This window comes from Bombina bombina, chromosome 4 (genome assembly GCF_027579735.1).
Source record: "Bombina bombina isolate aBomBom1 chromosome 4, aBomBom1.pri, whole genome shotgun sequence".
Taxonomy (NCBI): Eukaryota; Metazoa; Chordata; class Amphibia; order Anura; family Bombinatoridae; genus Bombina; species Bombina bombina.
In genome coordinates, this window is record NC_069502.1 from 958,658,923 (window position 1) to 958,680,001 (window position 21,079).

General features: G+C 39.1%; 1 protein-coding gene across 1 annotated transcript in view; it reads right to left on the bottom strand.

The window, feature by feature from the left end:
- The window catches only part of ZC3H6 (zinc finger CCCH-type containing 6), a 337,078-nt gene extending 336,227 nt beyond the window's left edge, over window positions 1–851 (bottom strand). Inside the window, exon 1 of the mRNA XM_053712618.1 lies at window positions 562–851. Within this exon, the coding sequence (XP_053568593.1) occupies window positions 562–647 (86 nt within the window). The 5' untranslated portion in view covers window positions 648–851. The remainder of the gene's footprint in view (window positions 1–561) is intronic.
- Between the last annotated feature and the right edge of the window lie 20,228 nt (window positions 852–21,079).

The window sequence follows — 21,079 nt, forward strand, 5'->3', positions numbered from 1 at the left end:
CAACATGCTTGTTTACATATTTGTGCCTTTTTAACATTACAGTTAACACTGATTTTTTTAAAGCTTTAATATTCAAACTAAACTATTAAAATTATTTTATAGTTTCTTTTTATAGCTTCAAAAATTATTTTATTTTGCACTATTAATCTGCATTTTTTGTAGATATTTCAGGGGTTTGTACTTTGTGCATTGCAAATGTTTTGCAATATTTACACACTTCTTTTATTACACGGTTTACCATTAAATTACCATTAAATACAATTGCACATGCCATACGACTAAACATTTGCTCAGTACAGGGATGGGATAACCCGACATTAAATATACCCTTAACAGAGCATCACATTTAGGTCTGCTGTTCTGAAAGCATCTCTGTAAACATGCAAACGTCGCCAATATCCCTACAGTAACACAAAATGGTGCAACGTGCAAGCCACCCATTTTGTTCTCATAAAAGAAGATACATTTGGTTCCATCGATCTTTGATACATTCTGTTTTTTTCACAATATTCGCAACAATTCCACAGACATTAGATAGAAGTATATATAATATTACTCGACCTTTCATCCCCTGCATGCTCTGAGTCTGTCATGTTTTTGTCAAGGGCTGGGTTTGGGGGTCTGGAGAACAAGCTTTCAAAAGCCATGTCTATCGTTGCCACCAGGCCGATAATTTACGAACACAATCAGTATTTTCATACGTGTGGCCAAGGCAGGTATTGTATAAACGCAGGCAATATTATTGGCCGGTTTTTATATTAGCGTTTATAAGGTAATGAAGTCAGCGCCTTGCTGCAGGCTACATCGCCACACAGCACGGCCGCCTAGAGTTATGGATGGGAAGTGCCTGTTTCAGGCCGCACGCACACCGCTTGATGTGAGGATATGACGTCACAAGACGGGCGGGCAAGCCTCAAGCAGACCAGGAAGTAGACAAAGACTTGAGAAGGTATCTGCTGATTACATGTGATGTCATGTCAATCACGTGACCCCGATGGTCACATGGTTTAGATAGCTACCGCTGGGCGGGAGGTTCAAATTAAAAAAATGTTTTCTACTGCGCTTAATGACCTGTATTTTGCGATATGAAACTAAGTGAGTGGCATATGCAACTAGAAACAGCTGAAGCGAAAGCGATGAAAAGGAAGTCTCTAATATCTTTTGTAGTGAATGTACAGTTTATATGAAAATAATTACAGTTAAGATTTTGCATGTACTGATAATCGCTAGGATACTGTCAAATTTTAGCACAATCCCATCTTTTATGTCATAATTATACAATTTTTAAAATTTCAACTTCACATTCAAAATAAATAAATCTATATATACAATGCAACAACAGTGACACACGTTAGATCATTGACACAAAATTGAATACACCTGTGATTTCCTTACTTAGAAGCTGTCAGTTTGGCTCTGTTGAAAAGGCAGTTGGAAAGCCCACTGCAAGTGGCAAATAAGACACTCCCCCCCCTCCCCCTTCTTTTGCATATGAAAAGACCCTTTACACAAACAGGAGCAAGCTTGAGAAGGTAGCTGACAGTATTCACATAAAACTTTGGGGCTTGGTTAGGAGTCTGAAAATCAGAGCAATGTTATTTAAAAATAAGCAAAACTATACATTTATTTAAAAAAACAACTTTATGGGCTATATAAATAGATCATCTACAAAACATTTATGCAAAGAAAAAATGAGTGTATAATGTCCCTTTAAAGAAGCTGGAAAAAGGATAAAACAAGATTGGTGACCAATTAAAAATCAGTTGAAACACAGTTGCACCAGTAATTCAGAGGTATAGAACGAGCCATAGTACCACTAATCACAGCCATCGTGGCTGTAAAAATAAAAATGATGCCACAGGTCGTGCGCTACTTGCACAATCTAGCTCTGTTATACAGACTGGCAAGTGCTTCCCGTTCCAACTTGGCTTAGGGGTTATCAGTGGAAATCTGAGTTTAAGATCAACCTCTTTGGACAACGTACAAGAAAATTACCTTGCTAGCTCTTTGGCACAAAATTGCAAGCCATTGACAATAAGCATATGTGAGTAAGCAGCTTATTCTCACTAGTGCATTGCTGCTGCATATGGTTTTCAATAAAAGATACAATGAGAACAAAGTAAATTTGATCATAGCAGTGCATTGAAAATTCTCTTAAAATTGCATGCTGTATCTGACCCATGGAAGTTTTTATGTATCCACGCTTTCTACCTATTTCAGTGAATGTGTGTGTAAGATTGTTCAGGACATTTATCTAGCAAGGTCTAGTGGAATGAGGGAAACTTCTGACACTCAGACATCATAAAAATGATAAGAAGTAATGTTGCACAACTTTTGCAAATAGGGTTGGTGTAACATTGCTTAAAGATAAGGATCCTTGGCTAGGTAAATCAATGTTGCAAAGAGATCAGCACTAAGAGCAGTGAGACAACAAGAAATGCGGAAGGAGGAACTGTAGACCTAATAAAATATAATTTTGGGAGAATTGGTTCAGACTTTATCTACCATGCTGAAAATTACTTACAACAGCCTCATTTATTTAATCTTAAAGGGACATTAAACACAAATTGTTTTCTTTCATGATTCAGATAGAGCATGTCATTTTAAGCAACTTTCTAATTTACTCCTATTGTTAATATTTCTTTATTCTCTTGCTATCTTTATTTAAAAAGCAGGAATGTTATGCATAGGAGCCGGCCCATTTTTGGGCCGGCTTCCTGCTTTTACAATAAAGATAGCAAGAGAACAAAGAAAAATTGATAATAGGCGTAAATTAGAAAGTTGCTTAAAATTTTGTGCTCTCTGAGTCATGAATGAAAAAATTTGGGTTCAGTGTCCTTTTAAAGGGACAGTCTAGTCAAAATTAATCTTTCGTGGTTCAGATAGGGTATGTCATTTAAACAATTTCCAATGTACTTTTTTCATCAAATTTGCTTTGTTCTCTTGGTATTCTTAGTTGAAAACTAAACCTAGGAAGGCTCATATGTTATTTTCTAAGCCCTTGAAGGCCGCCTCTTTTCTGAATGCATTTTTTACAGCTAGATGGCATTAGTTCATGTGTGCCATATGGATAACATTGTGCTCATGCCTGTGGCATTACTTATGAGAGGGGAACATACACACAAAGGAAAAAAGAAAGCTCAATACAAGACATGTGACCAGGTCCCAAGAACAGAAAAAGAATTATGCATGAACGTCAATGTTATAAATTTATCTAAAATTGCTCTTGAGGACAGTAAACTACTTCTGTCAAAAGGTCTTGGGTTTTGTTCCATCTCAGCATTTCAACTTATTTGATACAATTATTGATGTGAACAGATTTGTAAGCAGACTAACGCTGCATAAACATTTTTTTAATGCTGAGATGGAACAGAGTCAAAAGAGGAATGAAATTGAACCAAGCAATGTATCCAATTCTTTATTTTTCTGATCACTATTGTATATCTAGAAGATCTTTTGAATGAAAATGTGATAGATACTGATGGTTTGGTGTCTGAGAAAGACATTGTTTTATCTGAATTTAAAAAGAAGAGCACTCTCTATCCAATACACACTAAATCCCATGCTCTAGATATTTTTTCAAAAAGTAGTAGAGGAAAAACTGAGGGAATTATATAAGAAATCAAAGATAACAAAATTCAATCTAACACTCCAGGAGAAACAGTCTCTTGAAATATTAAACAAAGGTGAAAGGATAGTCATCAGGCCCTCAGACAAAGGAGGCAATGTAGTGGTACTGGATAGGGAAGCATATGTTAAGGAGGCGACAGCTAAATGACAGAAGTGTACATAAAATTAAAAGAAAATCAGATACAATACTATAAGAAACTCTTAAAGGGAAGGTAAAGTTAGCCTAATCTCTATAAACTATAGCATTATGTGTGCTAATTAAATATAAGTTTCATTCATCACTTTCTATATTTTTTGAGTAAAAATAGAGTTATTACCTTTCAAAAGTTAGTTAGATGCATTCCCAAATTCAGCCCGAAAAAAAAAAAATCACACTAGGTCACGTTTTTTTCTAGACCAATTGATATTCTGGCCGTTAGGCGGCCGTCAGCCGACGTCATCCGCACATTGAGATCACACATGAGAAGGATTTCAATACTGAAAATTAGCGCATGCGCAGAAAAAAAAGCAGGCTCGCCGATTATTGCATGTGCAGTGGAAAGAACTAACTCGAGTAGCGCATAACCAACTCGAGTAGCGCATGCGCAACTAAATTATTTAATCGTGAACGCGCATATGAGAGACGTGGAGAGCGGTCCCAACCGCTCTCCACGTCTCTCATATGCACGTTCACAACTTTAACACGGAAGAAGGGCTTGGGAGGAGTTAGGTACCAAAACGGTAGGGAATTTAAAATTAAAAAAAATTGTTAAAATATGGGAGTAATTGCTAAAATAACCTAGCGACTCGATAGAGGTTAATATGATATATACTCGGTTGCCTTCAATAGGAAATAACTTTACCTTCACTTTAAATAGTATTGTATAATTTGCTAGACATAACAATATTATTACACAAACTGTATATGACAGTCTAGTACCCAAACATCCTGTAACACCTATATTTCATTGCTTGCCAAAAGTACATAAGAACAGAGAGAAACCCCCAGGATGCCCCATCATAGTGGGCATAAATTCCCTTATTGAACCTCTTTCTGACATAATTGATACATTTCTTACAACCTCTGGTGAGGAATTTGCCAAGCTTTATCCAGGACACTACATCTTTGTTATTCAAATGAAAGGATGTATCATGGAAGCAAACATATAGATTTTGGTGGTAGATGTCACATCACTGTATACGTTTATCATACATGACAAAGGTCCAGTAGCAATGGAATATTTTTAGGATCATCACAGTGCTTCTGAGACTGCCACCAAACAATTTATATTGAGATCGATTGAATATCTATTAACACATAACTTTTTCATGTTTGATGGCACTTTCTATCTCCAACAGCGTGGAACTATCATGGGGAAAAGTTTGCCCCCTGTTACGCCAACCTCTTTATGGGGTGGTGGTAGCAGTTCCACGTTTTTTGGAGATAGAAACCCATATCGCTCTCATATTATCCTTTTTTGCTAGATATATAGATGATCTTATCTTTGTGATAGATGGTGATGAGTGTATTACTGAATAATTTTGTAAATACCTGAAACTAAACTCTATTGGTATTACCTTGACAGGAGAACAGAATTCAAAAAGAATTGATTTTCTTGATCTTACCATAATGGTAATTCAGAAAAATAAATCATTGAGACTTATCTGTACCATAAACCCACTGCAGGTAATACCATTCTTGATTCTAATTCTTGCCATCCACATCATACGATAAGAGGTATACCTAAAGGACAGTATATTAGGGCCAAGAGGAACTGTTCCAGCCAGGAAAGATACTTAAAACAGGCTGATATTATCACCAAGAGACTTGAGGATAGGGGCTATGACAAAGCCACACTTGACAAAGCTCAAAGTGAAGTGGACAACATTAATAGAGATGATATCAAAGATAAGAGAGGGGTGCATACACTATATATACACACTGTACAACTTCAAAAAACAACATACACAGCTCATTCAATATATGGCACTTGTACCTATTAACATACAATTATATCAAAGTCCCATGTTGAAAGTCACTATGATAGTGCAAAAAATCAGGTATGTCCTCAGTGTGAATGATGGCTGCACTCCTCTTCACAGAAGATACAGGAAAAACTCTAAAATTGAAGAAAGAGAGGGGCGCCTCATGTGTAGAATCACCAAATCATAAAAGCCAAAGCTTATGCACTCGAGCCAAGACATGCCTGAGGAAACGGCCCTTCGGTGCAGAGAAACACGTTGCATTAGAGGGGATTATCCCCTTGACCACTACTTGTTGTTATTATATTCTTTTCATATTTTAATTTCAATTTTTGTTTTCAATCTTTTAATAAAAATGTTTTTTTTACTATAACTAAAATATAGTGGTTTCTACCTTACCTCTCATTTCCCAATATTGGGTTGTTTGTGCATTTATCCTGTTTTTGGACCATATCGTTGCTAACACCTGGAGTGGGTCAGCTGATACGCCCTAACCTAAAATTATCAGTCTGCATCTACCAGTACATAGATGTGCGATTGGACATTGTGAGTACCCATTGGGCATAATTACCTCCATTTATTCCATCTATTTGGTTAATCTGCACATGTGATTTCCTTTATTGTCTTGATTCTCCATTACAGACGCACCTGGCTGGGATATCCTGGAGTGGGTGTACTGACACACCATATTATGTCAGTCTGCTTCCATTAGCACATTGGGGTGCTTATTTTAAATGTGAGTACCAATTTGGCTTGAGTGCATAAGCTTTGGCTTTTTTGATTTGGTGATTCTGCACATGAGGCTCCCCTCTGTTTCTTCTATTAATAGAGAGGACATACTTTGTTATAATTCCAAATCCTTTTATTAGAAACCATAACAGACCCACATTCATAACTACTTACAGTTTAGAATATACTGGTATATGCAATATCATTAAAGAATCTATGCTCATACTATATACTGATGCTGTACTTAAAACTATCACCCAAGAAGGTTCTGAGTGTCTCCCTCAGAATTACCTAGAAAAAGTAAAAAAATGTTGGTTGGAACAGAGGAGACCAATTTGTAAAACATGTGAGTATGTGGAGGAAGGGAATACCTTTGTGTCTACAAAAGATAACAGACAATATAAAATACATTTTTTGCATTACCTGTGCCACTACACATGTAGTATACCTTCTGACCTGTTTCTGTGCTACAGTTTGTAGGTAAAACAAAAAGACGCCTCAAAGATAGATTTTTAGAACACATCAGATCTGTTGAAGATCCCGAATCTGATACCATATTTTAAAGAATATCACAACTCGGATACTGAATTAGTTGTGCTTCAGAGCATAGATCATGTGCCAGCTTGGAGGAGGGAAGGTAACAGAGAAAGTAAACTCAACTTACCTGAGGTGTTTTGGATATTTAAATTACAAAGTACAATACCACAGGAACTTAATAATAGAACAGATATATACCTGTATGTATAGAGTAGGTATTCAGCCATTAATAGCCTTTTAAAATGTTATATATCTTTCCTCCTATCTAACTCAATTAACTTTTAAGATCCCCTTACGATTAACTTTTGTCCTAATAAGCCATTGGCAAATGTATAAATAATTACCTAAATGGATCAAAGACGATTTCATATATGTCCTAAATGTATTCATTTACTGTTGAAAGAGGACTACTATTTAAATTAATCAAATTAGTTTGTAAATGTTACCTGTTCTTACCTCTCTAGACATATTATTATAATATGCAAAAAGAGCAGTGAACAAGTGCTAGCCAGCACAAAATATGTCTGCAAAGGAGCCTGGTCTGCATTCCATGCTTTCGTTTCATTGCGGTCCTTTTGCTGTGTGTTTTTTACCTTGAATTCTCTGGTTATTTACCTTTGTTTCTAAGAAGCACTGATTAAAGTTTTGGACAGTTGGAGATATTAAGTATGAGAGGGCACTGATTGGCTAAAATGCAAGTCTGTCAAAAGAACTGAAATACGGGGGTAGTCTGCAGATGCTTTTATACAAGGTAATCACAGAGGTAAAAAGTATATTACAATAACCGTGCTGGTTATGCAAAACTACGTAATGGGTAATAAAGGGATTATCTGTCTTTTTAAAAGGACACTAAATGTAAAAAATGTTATATAATTCTGCAGAATTATGTAACATTAGCTTAAAGGGACACTGAACCCAAATTTTTTCTTTTGTGATTCAGATAGAGCATGACAGTTTAAGCAACTTTCTAATTTACTCCTATTATCAAATTTTCTTCATTCTCTTGGTATCTTTATTTGAAATGCAAGAATGTAAGTTTAGATGCCGGCCCATTTTTGGTGAACAACCTGGGTTGTTCTTGCCGATTGGTGGATAAATTCATCCACCAATAAAAAAAGTGCTGTCCAGAGTCTGAACAAAAAAAACAATCTTAGATGCCTTCTTTTTCATATAAAGATAGCAAGAGAACGAAGAAAAATTGATAATGGGAGTAAATTAGAAAGTTGCTTAAAATTGCGAATCACGAAATATTTTTTTTTGGGTTCAGTATCCCTTTAACAACAGCTTGTAAAATCAAAAGATTTTGAGAGATTTTATCCCCTAAAGTTATACTTACCTCGTCTTCTCTCCAGGCTCTTCTGATCATGTCTTCTTTTCAAAAGTGGTTCGCGGGCATGCTGTCTAATCAGACCAGAGTGGGAGCGTGCTACATTTAGTTCAATAGCGCGATCGGCCGCGCTGTGATTAGACAGCACGCCTGCAAACTGCTTTTGAAAAGAAGACATCAGAAGAACCTGGAGAAGGAAATGAGGTAAGTATAACTATAGGGGATACAATTTTTAAAAATCTTTTGATCTTACAAGCTGTTGCTAAGATAATGTTACATAATTCTGCACTATGTGCAGAATTATGTAACATTATTTTTTACATTTACTATCTCTATAAGCAATAAACTGTCCCTTTAACCTCTTGCCGACGTTAGGATGTTCCATGCCGTCCTAACTGTGCTGGGCTTTAGCGCCGTTAGGACAGCATGGAACATCCTAGCCATTTGGCTGTCCTGAAACCAATGGCGCTTTGTGAATGGGATCGCGGTCTGGAGGGTGTGTCTAGCATCATAGGGACGTCCCTGACCCAATCCCATCATTGAAATCTTGCGATCGCATACACGATTGTGTAATTTCAATTTGTTTAGATCGGAACAAATTAACCCAGTCATGAAAGAAGAAATGCATTATGCTAGTGGGCATAGGAAAAGGAATCCTTACGTTAAAGCTCACTCATTTTTAATTAATGGTATCTATACCATTATGGAACTAGAAGAGGTGGAGATTCCTTTTGATTTAGATTTAGAAAAAATCACTAATAATAACCACTAGATGGAGACAGAATACCTTGTGATAAAATATAAATCATGCATTCTTTACAGAATGCTTTGACAGTGAATCTATATAGCAATGTTAACCAAACGTCTGCACCAACTATATATATAAATAAAAAAAATTCTTCAGAATGGTTTAATTATTTTTAATTTCACATATAAGTTAATTATATCAGAGACAATGAATTATGCAATCATGTGAAACATAAAAACATACAGGTTTTTGTTAATTAACATTTTTAATTTATTAAACATGCAATGTAATTAAAACATGTATAGAAGTTAAAATGTGACATGTCACATATGTCAAACAGGAGTTAAAGAATCATTGAACTGCTGGGTACAATGGCTACTACTCATTATGCTATTCTTTTTCCTCCTGTGCCTGCAGCTGTCTTCAAAGTTAGTCTCTTATTTTAACCCCTTACAAGTATCAGTGTGAAGCTCTGCATCTTCACACTGGGCGCCTCCCATCGTGAAGACTGTATTTATTATTTAACTTTTAAACTGCAAAAATGTAACACTTCCGCTCTCTATTATGTGAGTTTAAACTGAAGTGAAATATACAGCTGTCAAAAAGCCAGTAACATCACAGAGCTGTGAAAGTGCAGTTCCTCTCATAGGATGCAACAATACGCGTGATACAAGATGGCGACACCCAGTGTAAAATACAGAGCTTTACCAACTGGCTTCTGTAACAAGCCAAAGTAATAGAATGGTACAGGAGGAAAAACAATAGCATGGTGAGTAGCTTTAGTTGTACCCAGCAGTTTAATGTCCCTTTAAATTAGATATGTGTTCATATACAGTATGTTTGCTTTCAGTAGACTACAACGTATAGATAGTAGTTTGTGTCATATACTGTTATAAGGAAATATAACCCAGTTGTGTGGCAGAAGATCAAATAAATATGAATTTCTATGTAAACAAACTTCAAATGTGCAATGATTTAGGTAAACTAAGGTGCTGCACATGCTTGCACAAGTACAGCAAGCCTTTATAGTCACACTGAAGGCCTAGCGAGAAATCGCACAAAAACTTTGAGGTTATTTTCTGAGCATTATATTGTAATATATGTGCCTTTCCTGCACATACAGAGCCCTGCATAGCTAAGCAGCTTTCTAGGTAAAATTTGCCTTTCTAAAACATTTATGAGGACCTACCAGTTGACAGGTTATTGGTGAGTGATATTTGATATATATATATATATATATATATATATATCTCAACATATAATGTATGTAATACTTCAATATTATATGAAATGCTTATGTAATGCTCGTGGGATATTCCACTTTCAGACCAAACTTTGCCAGTAGTCTTCTTATCCCGGCGTCAAGCTGGAACGATCCCAGAGTAGAGAGAGTTCGCAAAAGGAGATAAGCAGTACTCACAATATGCAGGTTAGTATTTGGCGGCAACAGGTAGGGAATCAGCTGTTTGGCAGTTCAAGAGTAAACCTCTTGAAGGACTGGAAACAGACAGGATAGTCTTTGACGGCAACAGGTAGGGAATCAGCGGTTAGGCAGTTCAAGGGTAAATCAATAGAATGGTCAGGCAGGCAGAGTTCGGCAACATTAAGGCAATCCAAAGGTTCAAGGGATACACAGGCAGTGTGGTCAGACAGGCAGTGTTCAGCAAGTGTATGGCAATCCAGTATTTTTGGGATAAGCAAGCAGAGTAGTCAGACAGGCAGAGTTCAATAACGTTTTAAGGCAATCCAGAATACAGTAAATATCACACCCAGGAGCACACAAAGTAACACCTATACTTAGGCAGTGATAGGTAGAAAGTGAGCAACTTACATAGGCGCAGGATTCCTGCCACAGGAGATCCTGACCGGCTTCAGACTGAGAGGAGCGTGCAGCGATGACGTAACCGCCGCACGCACACAGGAGCCGACTCTACCCTAGGCAACGAGCAGAGCAGCAGGCACCACTTCCCTAGCAACAGCTAGAATGGCGCAGCGTGACATAACCCCCCTCTCAAGGGTTCTCTCCGGGAACCAGACTCGGGCCTCAAAGGATGAGCAGCATGGAATCTGGAGACCAAAGAGGGAGCATGCATATCATGGGCAGGAACCCAGGAACGTTCCGCCACAGAGTAGCCCTTCCAATGTACAAGATACTGCAGTTGTCTGCGCCTGTATCTGGAGTCCAGGATCTTAGCAACCTCATATTCAGAGTCACCACGGACCAGTAGCGGAGGAGGAGTTCTGAGCTGGGTATACAGTTATGCTTATAAGTTTACATACTCTGGCAGAATTTATGATTTCTTGGCCATTTTTCAGAGAATATAGCACAAAAACTTTTCTTTCACTTATGGTTAGTGTTTGGCTGAAGCCATTTATTATCAATCAACTGTGTTTACTCTTTTTAAATCATAATGACAACAGAAACTACCCAAATTACCCTGATCAAAAGTTTACATACCCTGGTGATTTTGGCCTGATAACATGCACACAAGTTGACACACAGGGGTTTGAATGGCTATTAAAGGTAACCATCCTCACCTGTGATCATGTTTTCTTGTAATTAGTGTGTGTGTATAAAAGGTCGATGAGTTTCTGGACTCCTGACAGACCCTTTCATCTTTCATCCAGTGCTGCACTGACGATTCTGGATTCTGAGTCATGGGGAAAGCAAAATAATTGTCAAAGGATCTGCAGGAAAAGGTAGTTGAACTGGATAAAACAGGAAAGGGATATAAAAAGATATCCAAGGAATTGAGAATGCAAATCAGCAGTGTTCAAACTCTAATAAAGAAGTGCAGGGGCATTACACAGCCCCACGATTGTATGCCCCATGTAGGTCCTGTTTGGTGAAGAAGCGAGCATTCTGAAGTAAATCATACAGCTCAGTGATCAAAGGAATGGGGTAGTGATTCTTGATAGTGATTTTGTTCAAGGCCCTGTAGTCGATACAGGGTCTAAGGTCACCATCCTTCTTACTGACGAAAAAGAAGCCAGCCCCAGCAGGAGAGGAGGAAGGGCAAATTAAACATTTAGCTAGGTTCTCTTGGATGTACTCCTCCATGGACCTGGTTTCAGCCTTGGAGAGTGGTTAAGTCCTCCCTTTAGGAAGTGGGGCTCCAGGAAAGAGGTCAAATTTGCAGTCGTAAGGACGGTGGGGTGGTAGCAAATCGGCTGCTTTCTTTTCAAAGACATCTGTGAAATCCGCATATACTGAGGGAAGGCTGGAAGGGGTCTGTAGACTGGCTATGGGGATAGAGCAGAGGAGTAACCTTAGCAAGGCAGGAGTGCAAATAGGAGGTACCCCAGGAGGTCAACTGTCCCTCAACCCAGTCGAACTGTGGATTGTGTATACGAAGCCAAGGAAGACCAAGGATGACAGGCTGTGCTGGGGAATGAATGACGTCAAACTGCAACTGTTTGGTATGAAGGACTCCCACAGTCAGGGTCAGAGGCGCTGACTCAAAATGGATTAACCCTAAACCAAGGGGAGTGCCATCCAGAGTAGTTATTTTGAGACAATGTCTTTTCTGCAGCAGAGGCAACCCAGTTTGAATCATAAAACGGTGATCCAGAAAGTTCTCAGCTGCCCCAGAATCAATGAAGGCTTGAGTGTGGACAGAATTCTGAAGGAAAGTAAGGGTAACAGGTACCAGGATCCGAGAGGAGTGAGGGGATTTAGTAGTGATCATGCTTAGAGGTACCCCAGTGTTATCCTCTAAGCATTGGGTTTTCCCGAACGAATGTCACAATTCTTTAGTTTGTGGGAGTTAGAACCACAATAAAAGCATAGTCTTAATCTCCTTCTTCTCTGTCTTTCAGACTCTGAGGGTTTGAAGGAGGAAAGATCCATGGGTTCCTCTACTGGGGTAACTGGAGATGTTGAAGGGGTAGAGGATACTGCAGAGACCGGACGAATAGAAGGACGGGAGGGAAGGATTCTCAGAGATTTGTTTCTCTCGACTTGTCTCTCCTGGAAGCGAGAGTCTAGACTGATACAAAGTGTTATAAAGTCATCCAAGGAAGAAGGAACATCTCGATAAGTAAGTTTGTCCTTGATGCGTTCATGCAGACCTCTTTTAAAGGCTGCCTTGAGAGCACTGCCATCCCAACTGGTCTCAAGTGCCAAGGTGCGAAACTCGATGGTATATTGTGCCACAGTTCTATTTCCCTGGCGGAGATCCAGGAGAGAGTCCTTTACAGCAGAAGTACAGCCAGAAGTCCCAAACACAGAAGAAAATGCAGAAATGAAAGCATCAACATCATTCAGGAGTGGAGCATTCTGTTCCAAAAGGGGCGAGACTCAGGCTAGGGCCTTGTCTTTCAGTAAGAAAATGATAAAGGTGATCCTTGACTGATGAGACTGAAAGGTGTGAGGATCATTGCGAAAGTACAGCCTGCACTGGTTAAGAAAACCCCTACAATCAGTAGTACCTTCATATTTGTCAGGTAATGGTATCCGGGGTATACTTCCAGATGCAGGGGAAGAAGTTGCAGTACTATGAGCAGAGACCGGCGGTACAACAATATGCAGGGTAGTCTTTGGCGGCAACAGGTAGGGAATCGGCTGTTTGGCAGTTCAAGGGTAAATCAATAGAATGGTCAGGCAGGCAGAGTTCGGCAACAGTAGGGCAATCCAAAGGTTCAAGGGATAAACAGGCAGAATTTTCAGACAGGCGGTGTTCGGCAACTGTATGGCAATCCAGTATTTTAGGGATAAGCAAGCAGAGTTGTCAGGCGGAGTTCAATAACAGTGAGGCAATCCAGTACTTTAGGGATTAAGCAAGCAGAGTAGTCAAACAGGCACAGTTCAATAACGTTTTAAGGCAATCCAGAATACAGTAAAAATCACACCTAGGAGCACACTAAGTAACAACTATACTTGGGCAGTGATAGGTAGAAAGTGAGCAACTTACATAGGCGCAGGATTCACGCCACAGGAGATCCTGACTGGTTTCAGAGTGAGAGGAGCGTGCCGCAATGACGTCACCGCCGCACGCGCACAGGAGCCGACGCTATCCTAGGCAATGAACAGAGCAGCAGGCGCCGCGTCCCTAGCAACAGCTAGAACAGCGCGGCGTGACAGCTTAGACCATTGCTAAATGCAAATTCATTTTTGTCAAGATTCTGAAGCTAGACTCAGAAATCAAATCCCCCCTCTTTCTGACCAAATTCACATCTCAGAGTACAAAGGAGCAGACATTTGTTTAGATAGGAAGATAGGTCACTTCAAAGGGATTGTAGCACATGGTATTCTCAGGTTTGTGTTTCCTTATAAGGAGTTTCCTGTCTTTAGTTGTGGACGATCTGTCTGCGAAAATAATGAAAGTTACACAGGTTCCCAGGGAATATAGCTCTTATATAAGAGTTAATTACCCCATGCTGAGTTCAAATATACAAAATCCAGACAATACATCTCTATTTCAATATGGCAAAGAAAGTCTTTTAAATTTTGTGTAAGCTAGAATCCATATAAGAATTTAAATCTAAAGGTTTAAATAAATTGTTGGATACATTTTCAAATATTTCATTTGTACCTCAGTAAAATATAAATATGTATATATGGATACTGATGGATATATCATGTGTCAACCATGTTGCACAATACCTTTAAATCTAAAGTGAATTAAATATAAGACATCAGACATTTGATAAATGCATATATAATTTGTGCTATGAATTATATCATATGTTTTTATACACTCAGCATTGGAGATGTACTAGATTTGAAATATGATTCTATCAAAATCAAATAATAGTATAACTAATTATCAACTCATATACATATAAAATAAAGTAAAATATACATATATCTATATTGAATTATAATCACTAGTCCACTCATAGAAATATGACTTTTAAATACATCTTTTAAAATATTATAAGTAGGAAATATATATCATATGTATATGTGTGTATATATATATATATATATATATATATATATATATATATATATATATATATTTATATTTATTCTAAGTGTACCCATGTTTAGTCTCAAAAATATACTGAACAGATAGTTTATTAATTCTAGGAAATACTAAATATATTGGATAAACATTTAAGAAAATTTATTTTTCTGTAGTAGTATTTGCTAATGAAACTACATTCCGTTGCCTATTGTTCCCCCGGTGTTCAATACGAGAATTGCAATAGTTCAATATTTTAAATTATCAGGGGATTTAAAATTACCATATGCATTTCCAAGGGCCAATGAGAGATAAGCTCAGACTAAATGGGCGTACCCAGAGAATTTCCATTGGGTGATTTAGAAATGAAGGAGGAATTTGTCAGAGACAAAAAGACTATGCAAAGAAGGGAAGAGAAACAAAAAAACACACTTTGGTTTGGGGCCTGGTTTGGAATAATTCTCAGTGTTTGTTATACCCTGTTGGTAAAAATACCTTCACGTATGACTTTGGAAAACTCTGATTTGAAAAAGCTGATCTCTCGTATTGGTTACTGGTAAAGTATTAAGCGTTTTGATGTTTTTATATTTTTAATCTTTTAAAGCAAAGATATTCTTTATTGCTGTAGTTTAATTGAAACTGGTATTTAAAAAGGTACTTTATAGTTGCAATCTAGTATTAAATAGACCAGTGTTTCATATATTAAATATACTAGCGCTAAGTCAATTATTATTGAGAAAAGGGTCAAGCATTAATATTTATAAATTCGATTGAGTTACTGTGATATATTTTAAAAATTGCATTTATTAGTGTGGTTAAATCTCTGGTTAATTATTTGAAGTATTATAAGACTATTTTGGGCCAAATAGTTTAATTATATTTTTCTGGAAGTTCTATTTGATTTATTGAGATTTGGTAAGATTTGTTTTGAAATATTTGGTTATATTGTTAACTAAGCATTGTTAAGTTAGTAGTCCATATTTTGGTATTGGAGTAAGTGTTGCTGGTTAAATACAAATTGTTCTTGTAAAATTCATGTGGGATATTTAAGTGATTCATTTTGAGTTAAGTTTAATTCATAGAAACATTCTACTAGATTACAAGTTTTGTCGGTAAAAACTTGCGCTGCTAACAAGCCTTTTTCTCTTGTTAAGTGTATCCAGTCCACGGATCATCCATTACTTGTGGGATATTCTCCTTCCCAACAGGAAGTTGCAAGAGGATCACCTACAGCAGAGCTGCTATATAGCTCCTCCCCTCACTGCCATATCCAGTCATTCTCTTGCAACTCTCAACAAAGATGGACGTAGTAAGAGGAGAGTGGTGTATTATAGTTAGTTTTTTAACTTCAATCAAAAGTTTGTTATTTTTAAATGGTACCGGAGTGTACTGTTTCATCTCAGGCAGCATTAGAAGAATACTCTGCCTGTGATTTCTATGATCTTAGCAGAAGTAACTAAGATCCACTGCCGTTCTCACATATTCTGAGGAGTGAGGTAACTTCAGAGGGGGAATGGTGTGCAGGTTTTCCTATAAGGAATGTGCAGTTAATATATTTCTAGGGATGGAATTTGCTAGAAAAATGCTGCTGATGCCGGATTAATGTAAGTTAAGCCTTAAATGCAGTGATAGCGACTGGTATCAGGCTTATTAACAGAGATACATACTCTTATAAAAGTGTAATATAAAACGTTTGCTGGCATGTTAATCGTTTTTATATATGTTTGGTGACAAAACTTATTGGGGCCTAGTTTTTTTCCACATGGCTGGCTTGATATTTGCCTAGAAACAGTTTCCTGAAGCTTTCCACTGTTGCAATATGAGTGGGAAGGGCCTATTTTAGTGCTTTTCTGTGCAGTTAAAAATACTGACAGAGACATTCAGCTTCCCTCTGCATGATACAGGACATCTCTGAAGGGCTCAAAAGGCTTCAAAGTCGTGTTTGAGGAGGGTAACAATCACAGTAGCAGTTGTTGTGACTGTGTTTAAAAAACGTTTTTGTCATTTATTCTGTTTTTGTTATTAAGGGGTTAATCATCCATTTGCAAGTGGGTGCAATGCTCTGCTGACTTGTTACATACACTGTAAAAATTTTGTTAGTGTAACTGCCTTTTTTCACTGTTATTTCAAATTTTGTCAAAATTTGTTTCTCTTAAAGGCACAGTAACGTTTTTTATATTGCTTGTTAACTTGCTTTAAAGTGTTTTCCAAGCTTGCTAGTCTCATTGCTAGTCTGTACAAACATGTCTGAAACAGAGGATACTTGTTCATTATGTTTAAAAGCCATGGTGGAGCCCCATAGGAGAATGTGTACTAAATGTATTGATTTCACCTTAAACAGTAAAGATCAGTCTTTATCTATAAAAGAATTGTCACCAGAGGGGTCTGTCGAGGGGGAAGTTATGCCGACTAACTCTCCCCACGTGTCGGACCCTTCATCTCCCGCTCAAGGGACGCACGCTAATATGGCGCCAAGTACATCAGGGACGCCCATAGCGATTACTTTGCAGGACATGGCTGCAATCATGAATAATACCCTGTCAGAGGTATTATCCAGATTGCCTGAATTGAGAGGCAAGCGCGATAGCTCTGGGGTTAGACGAGATACAGAGCGCGTAGATGCCATGTCTGATACTGCGTCACAATATGCAGAACCTGAGGACGGAGAGCTTCAGTCTGTGGGTGACGTCTCTGAATCGGGAAGACCTGATTCAGAGATTTCTAATTTTAAATTTAAGTTTGAGAACCTCCGTGTATTGCTTGGGGAGGTATTAGCTGCTCTGAATGACTGTGACACAATTGCAGTGCCAGAGAAATTGTGTAGGCTGGATAAATACTATGCAGTGCCGGTGAGTACTGATGTTTTTCCAATACCTAAAAGGCTTACAGAAATTATTAGTAAGGAGTGGGATAGGCCCGGTGTGCCCTTTTCCCCACCTCCTATATTTAGAAAAATGTTTCCAATAGATGCCACTACACGGGACTTATGGCAGACTGTCTCTAAGGTGGAGGGAGCAGTTTCTACTTTAGCAAAGCGTACCACTATCCCGGTTGAGGACAGTTGTGCTTTTTCAGATCCAATGGATAAAAAATTAGAGGGTTACCTTAAGAAAATGTTTATTCAACAAGGTTTTATTTTACAGCCCCTTGCATGCATTGCGCCTGTCACTGCTGCGGCGGCATTCTGGTTTGAGGCCCTGGAAGAGGCCATCCATACAGCTCCATTGACTGAAATTGTTGACAAGCTTAGAACTCTTAAGCTAGCTAACTCATTTGTTTCTGATGCCATTGTTCATTTGACTAAACTAACAGCTAAGAATTCCGGATTCGCCATCCAGGCACGTAGGGCGCTATGGCTCAAATCCTGGTCAGCTGATGTGACTTCAAAGTCTAAATTACTCAACATTCCTTTCAAGGGGCAGACCTTATTCGGGCCTGGTTTGAAAGAAATTATTGCTGACATTACTGGAGGTAAGGGTCATACCCTTCCTCAGGACAGGGCCAAATCAAAGGCCAAACAGTCTAATTTTCGTGCCTTTCGAAATTTCAAGGCAGGTGCAGCATCAACTTCCTCTGCTTCAAAACAAGAGGGAACTTTTGCTCAATCCAAGCAGGCCTGGAAACCTAACCAGTCCTGGAACAAGGGCAAGCAGGCCAGAAAGCCTGCTGCTGCCTCTAAGACAGCATGAAGGAGCGGCCCCCTATCCGACAACGGATCTAGTAGGGGGCAGACTCTGTCTCTTCACCCAGGCGTGGGCAAGAGATGTTCAGGATCCCTGGGCGTTGGAGATCATATCTCAGGGATATCTTCTGGACTTCAAAGCTTCTCCTCCACAAGGGAGATTTCACCTTTCCAGATTATCTGCAAACCAGATAAAGAAAGAGGCATTCCTAAGCTGCGTACAAGATCTCCTTGTAATGGGAGTGATCCATCCAGTTCCGCGGACGGAACAAGGACAGGGGTTTTATTCAAATCTGTTTGTGGTCCCCAAAAAAGAGGGAAACCTTCAGACCAATTTTGGATTTAAAGATCCTAAACAAATTCCTCAGAGTTCCGTCATTCAAGATGGAAACTATTCGAACCATTTTACCCATGATCCAAGAGGGTCAGTACATGACCACAGTGGACTTAAAGGATGCCTACCTTCACAAAGGTTCTGGGCTCACTTCTGGCGGTCCTAAGACCGCGAGGCATAGCGGTGGCTCCTTACCTGGACGATATCCTGATACAGGCGTCAAGCTTTCAAATTGCCAAATCTCATACAGAGATAGTTCTGGCATTCCTGAGGACGCATGGGTGGAAAGTGAACGAAGAAAAGAGTTCTCTATCTCCTCTCACGAGGGTTTCCTTCCTAGGGACTCTAATAGATTCTGTAGAAATGAAAATTTACCTGACAGAGTCCAGGTTATCAAAACTTCTAAATGCTTGCCATGTTCTTCACTCCATTCAGCACCCCACGGTGGCTCAGTGCATGGAAGTAATCGGCTTAATGGTAGCGGCGATGGACATAGTGCCATTCGCGCGCCTGCATCTCAGACCGCTGCAATTATGCATGCTCAGTCAGTGGAATGGGGATTACACAGATTTGTCCCCTCTACTAAATCTGGATCAGGAAACCAGAGATTCTCTTCTCTGGTGGTTATCTCGCGCCCATCTGTCCAAGGGTATGACCTTTCGCAGACCAGATTGGACAATTGTAACAACAGATGCCAGCCAGCCTTCTAGGTTGGGGTGCAGTCTGGAACTCCCTGAAGGCTCAGGGTTCATGGACTCAGGAGGAGAAACTCCTCCCAATCAATATTCTGGAGTTAAGAGCAATATTCAATGCTCTTCTGGCTTGGCCTCAGCTAGCAACACTGAGGTTCATCAGATTTCAGTCGGACAACATCAAGACTGTGGCTTACATCAACCATCAAGGGGGAACCAGGAGTTCCCTAGCGATGTCAGAAGTCTCCAAGATAATTCGCTGGGCAGAGACTCACTCTTGCCACCTGTCAGCGATCCATATCCCAGGTGTAGAGAACTGGGAGGTGGATTTTCTAAGTCGTCAGACTTTTCATCCGGGGGAATGTGAACTCCATCCGGAGGTGTTTGCTCAATTGGTTCTCCGTTGGGGCAAACCAGAATTGGATCTCATGGCGTCTCGCCAGAACGCCAAGCTTCCTTGTTACGGATCCAGGTCCAGGGACCCAGAAGCGGCACTGATAGATGCTCTAGTTGGTTCTTCAACCTGGCTTATGTGTTTCCACCGTTTCCTCTGCTCCCTCGTCTGATTGCCGAAATCAAACAGGAAAGAGCATCAGTGATATTGATAGCGCCTGCGTGGCCACGCAGGACCTGGTATGCAGACCTAGTGGACATGTCATCCTTTCCACCATGGACTCTGCCTCTGAGACAACACCTTCTAATACAAGGTCCTTTCAATCATCCGAATCTACTTTCTCTGAGACTGACTGCATGGAGATTGAACGCTTGATCCTATCAAAGCGTGGCTTCTCCGAGTCAGTAATTGATACCTTAATACAGGCACGAAAGCCTGTCACCAGGAAAATTTACCACAAGATATGGCGTAAATATCTTCATTGGTGTGAATCCAAGAATTACTCATGGAGTAGGGTTAGGATTCCTAGGATATTGTCCTTCCTCCAAGAGGGTTTGGACAAAGGATTATCAGCTAGTTCTTTAAAGGGACAGATTTCTGCTCTGTCTATTCTTTTACACAAGCGTCTGGCAGAAGTTCCAGACGTTCAGGCATTTTGTCAGGCTTTAGTTAGAATTAAGCCTGTGTTTAAACCTGTTGCTCCTCCATGGAGCTTAAACTTGGTTCTTAAAGTTCTTCAAGGGGTTCCGTTTGAACCCCTTCATTCTATTGATATCAAACTTCTTTCATGGAAAGTTCTTTTTCTGATGGCTATTTCCTCGGCTCGAAGAGTCTCGGAGTTATCTGCCTTACATTGTGATTCTCCTTATCTGATCTTTCATTCAGATAAAGTTGTTCTGCGTACAAAACCTGGGTTTTTACCTAAGGTGGTTTCTAACAAGAATATCAATCAAGAGATTATTGTTCCATCATTATGTCCTAATCCTTCTTCAAAGAAGGAACGTCTTTTGCATAATCTAGACGTAGTCCGTGCCTTGAAGTTTTACTTACAGGCTACTAAAGATTTTCGCCAAACATCTAACCTGTTTGTTGTTTACTCTGGACAGAGGAGAGGTCAGAAGGCCTCGGCAACCTC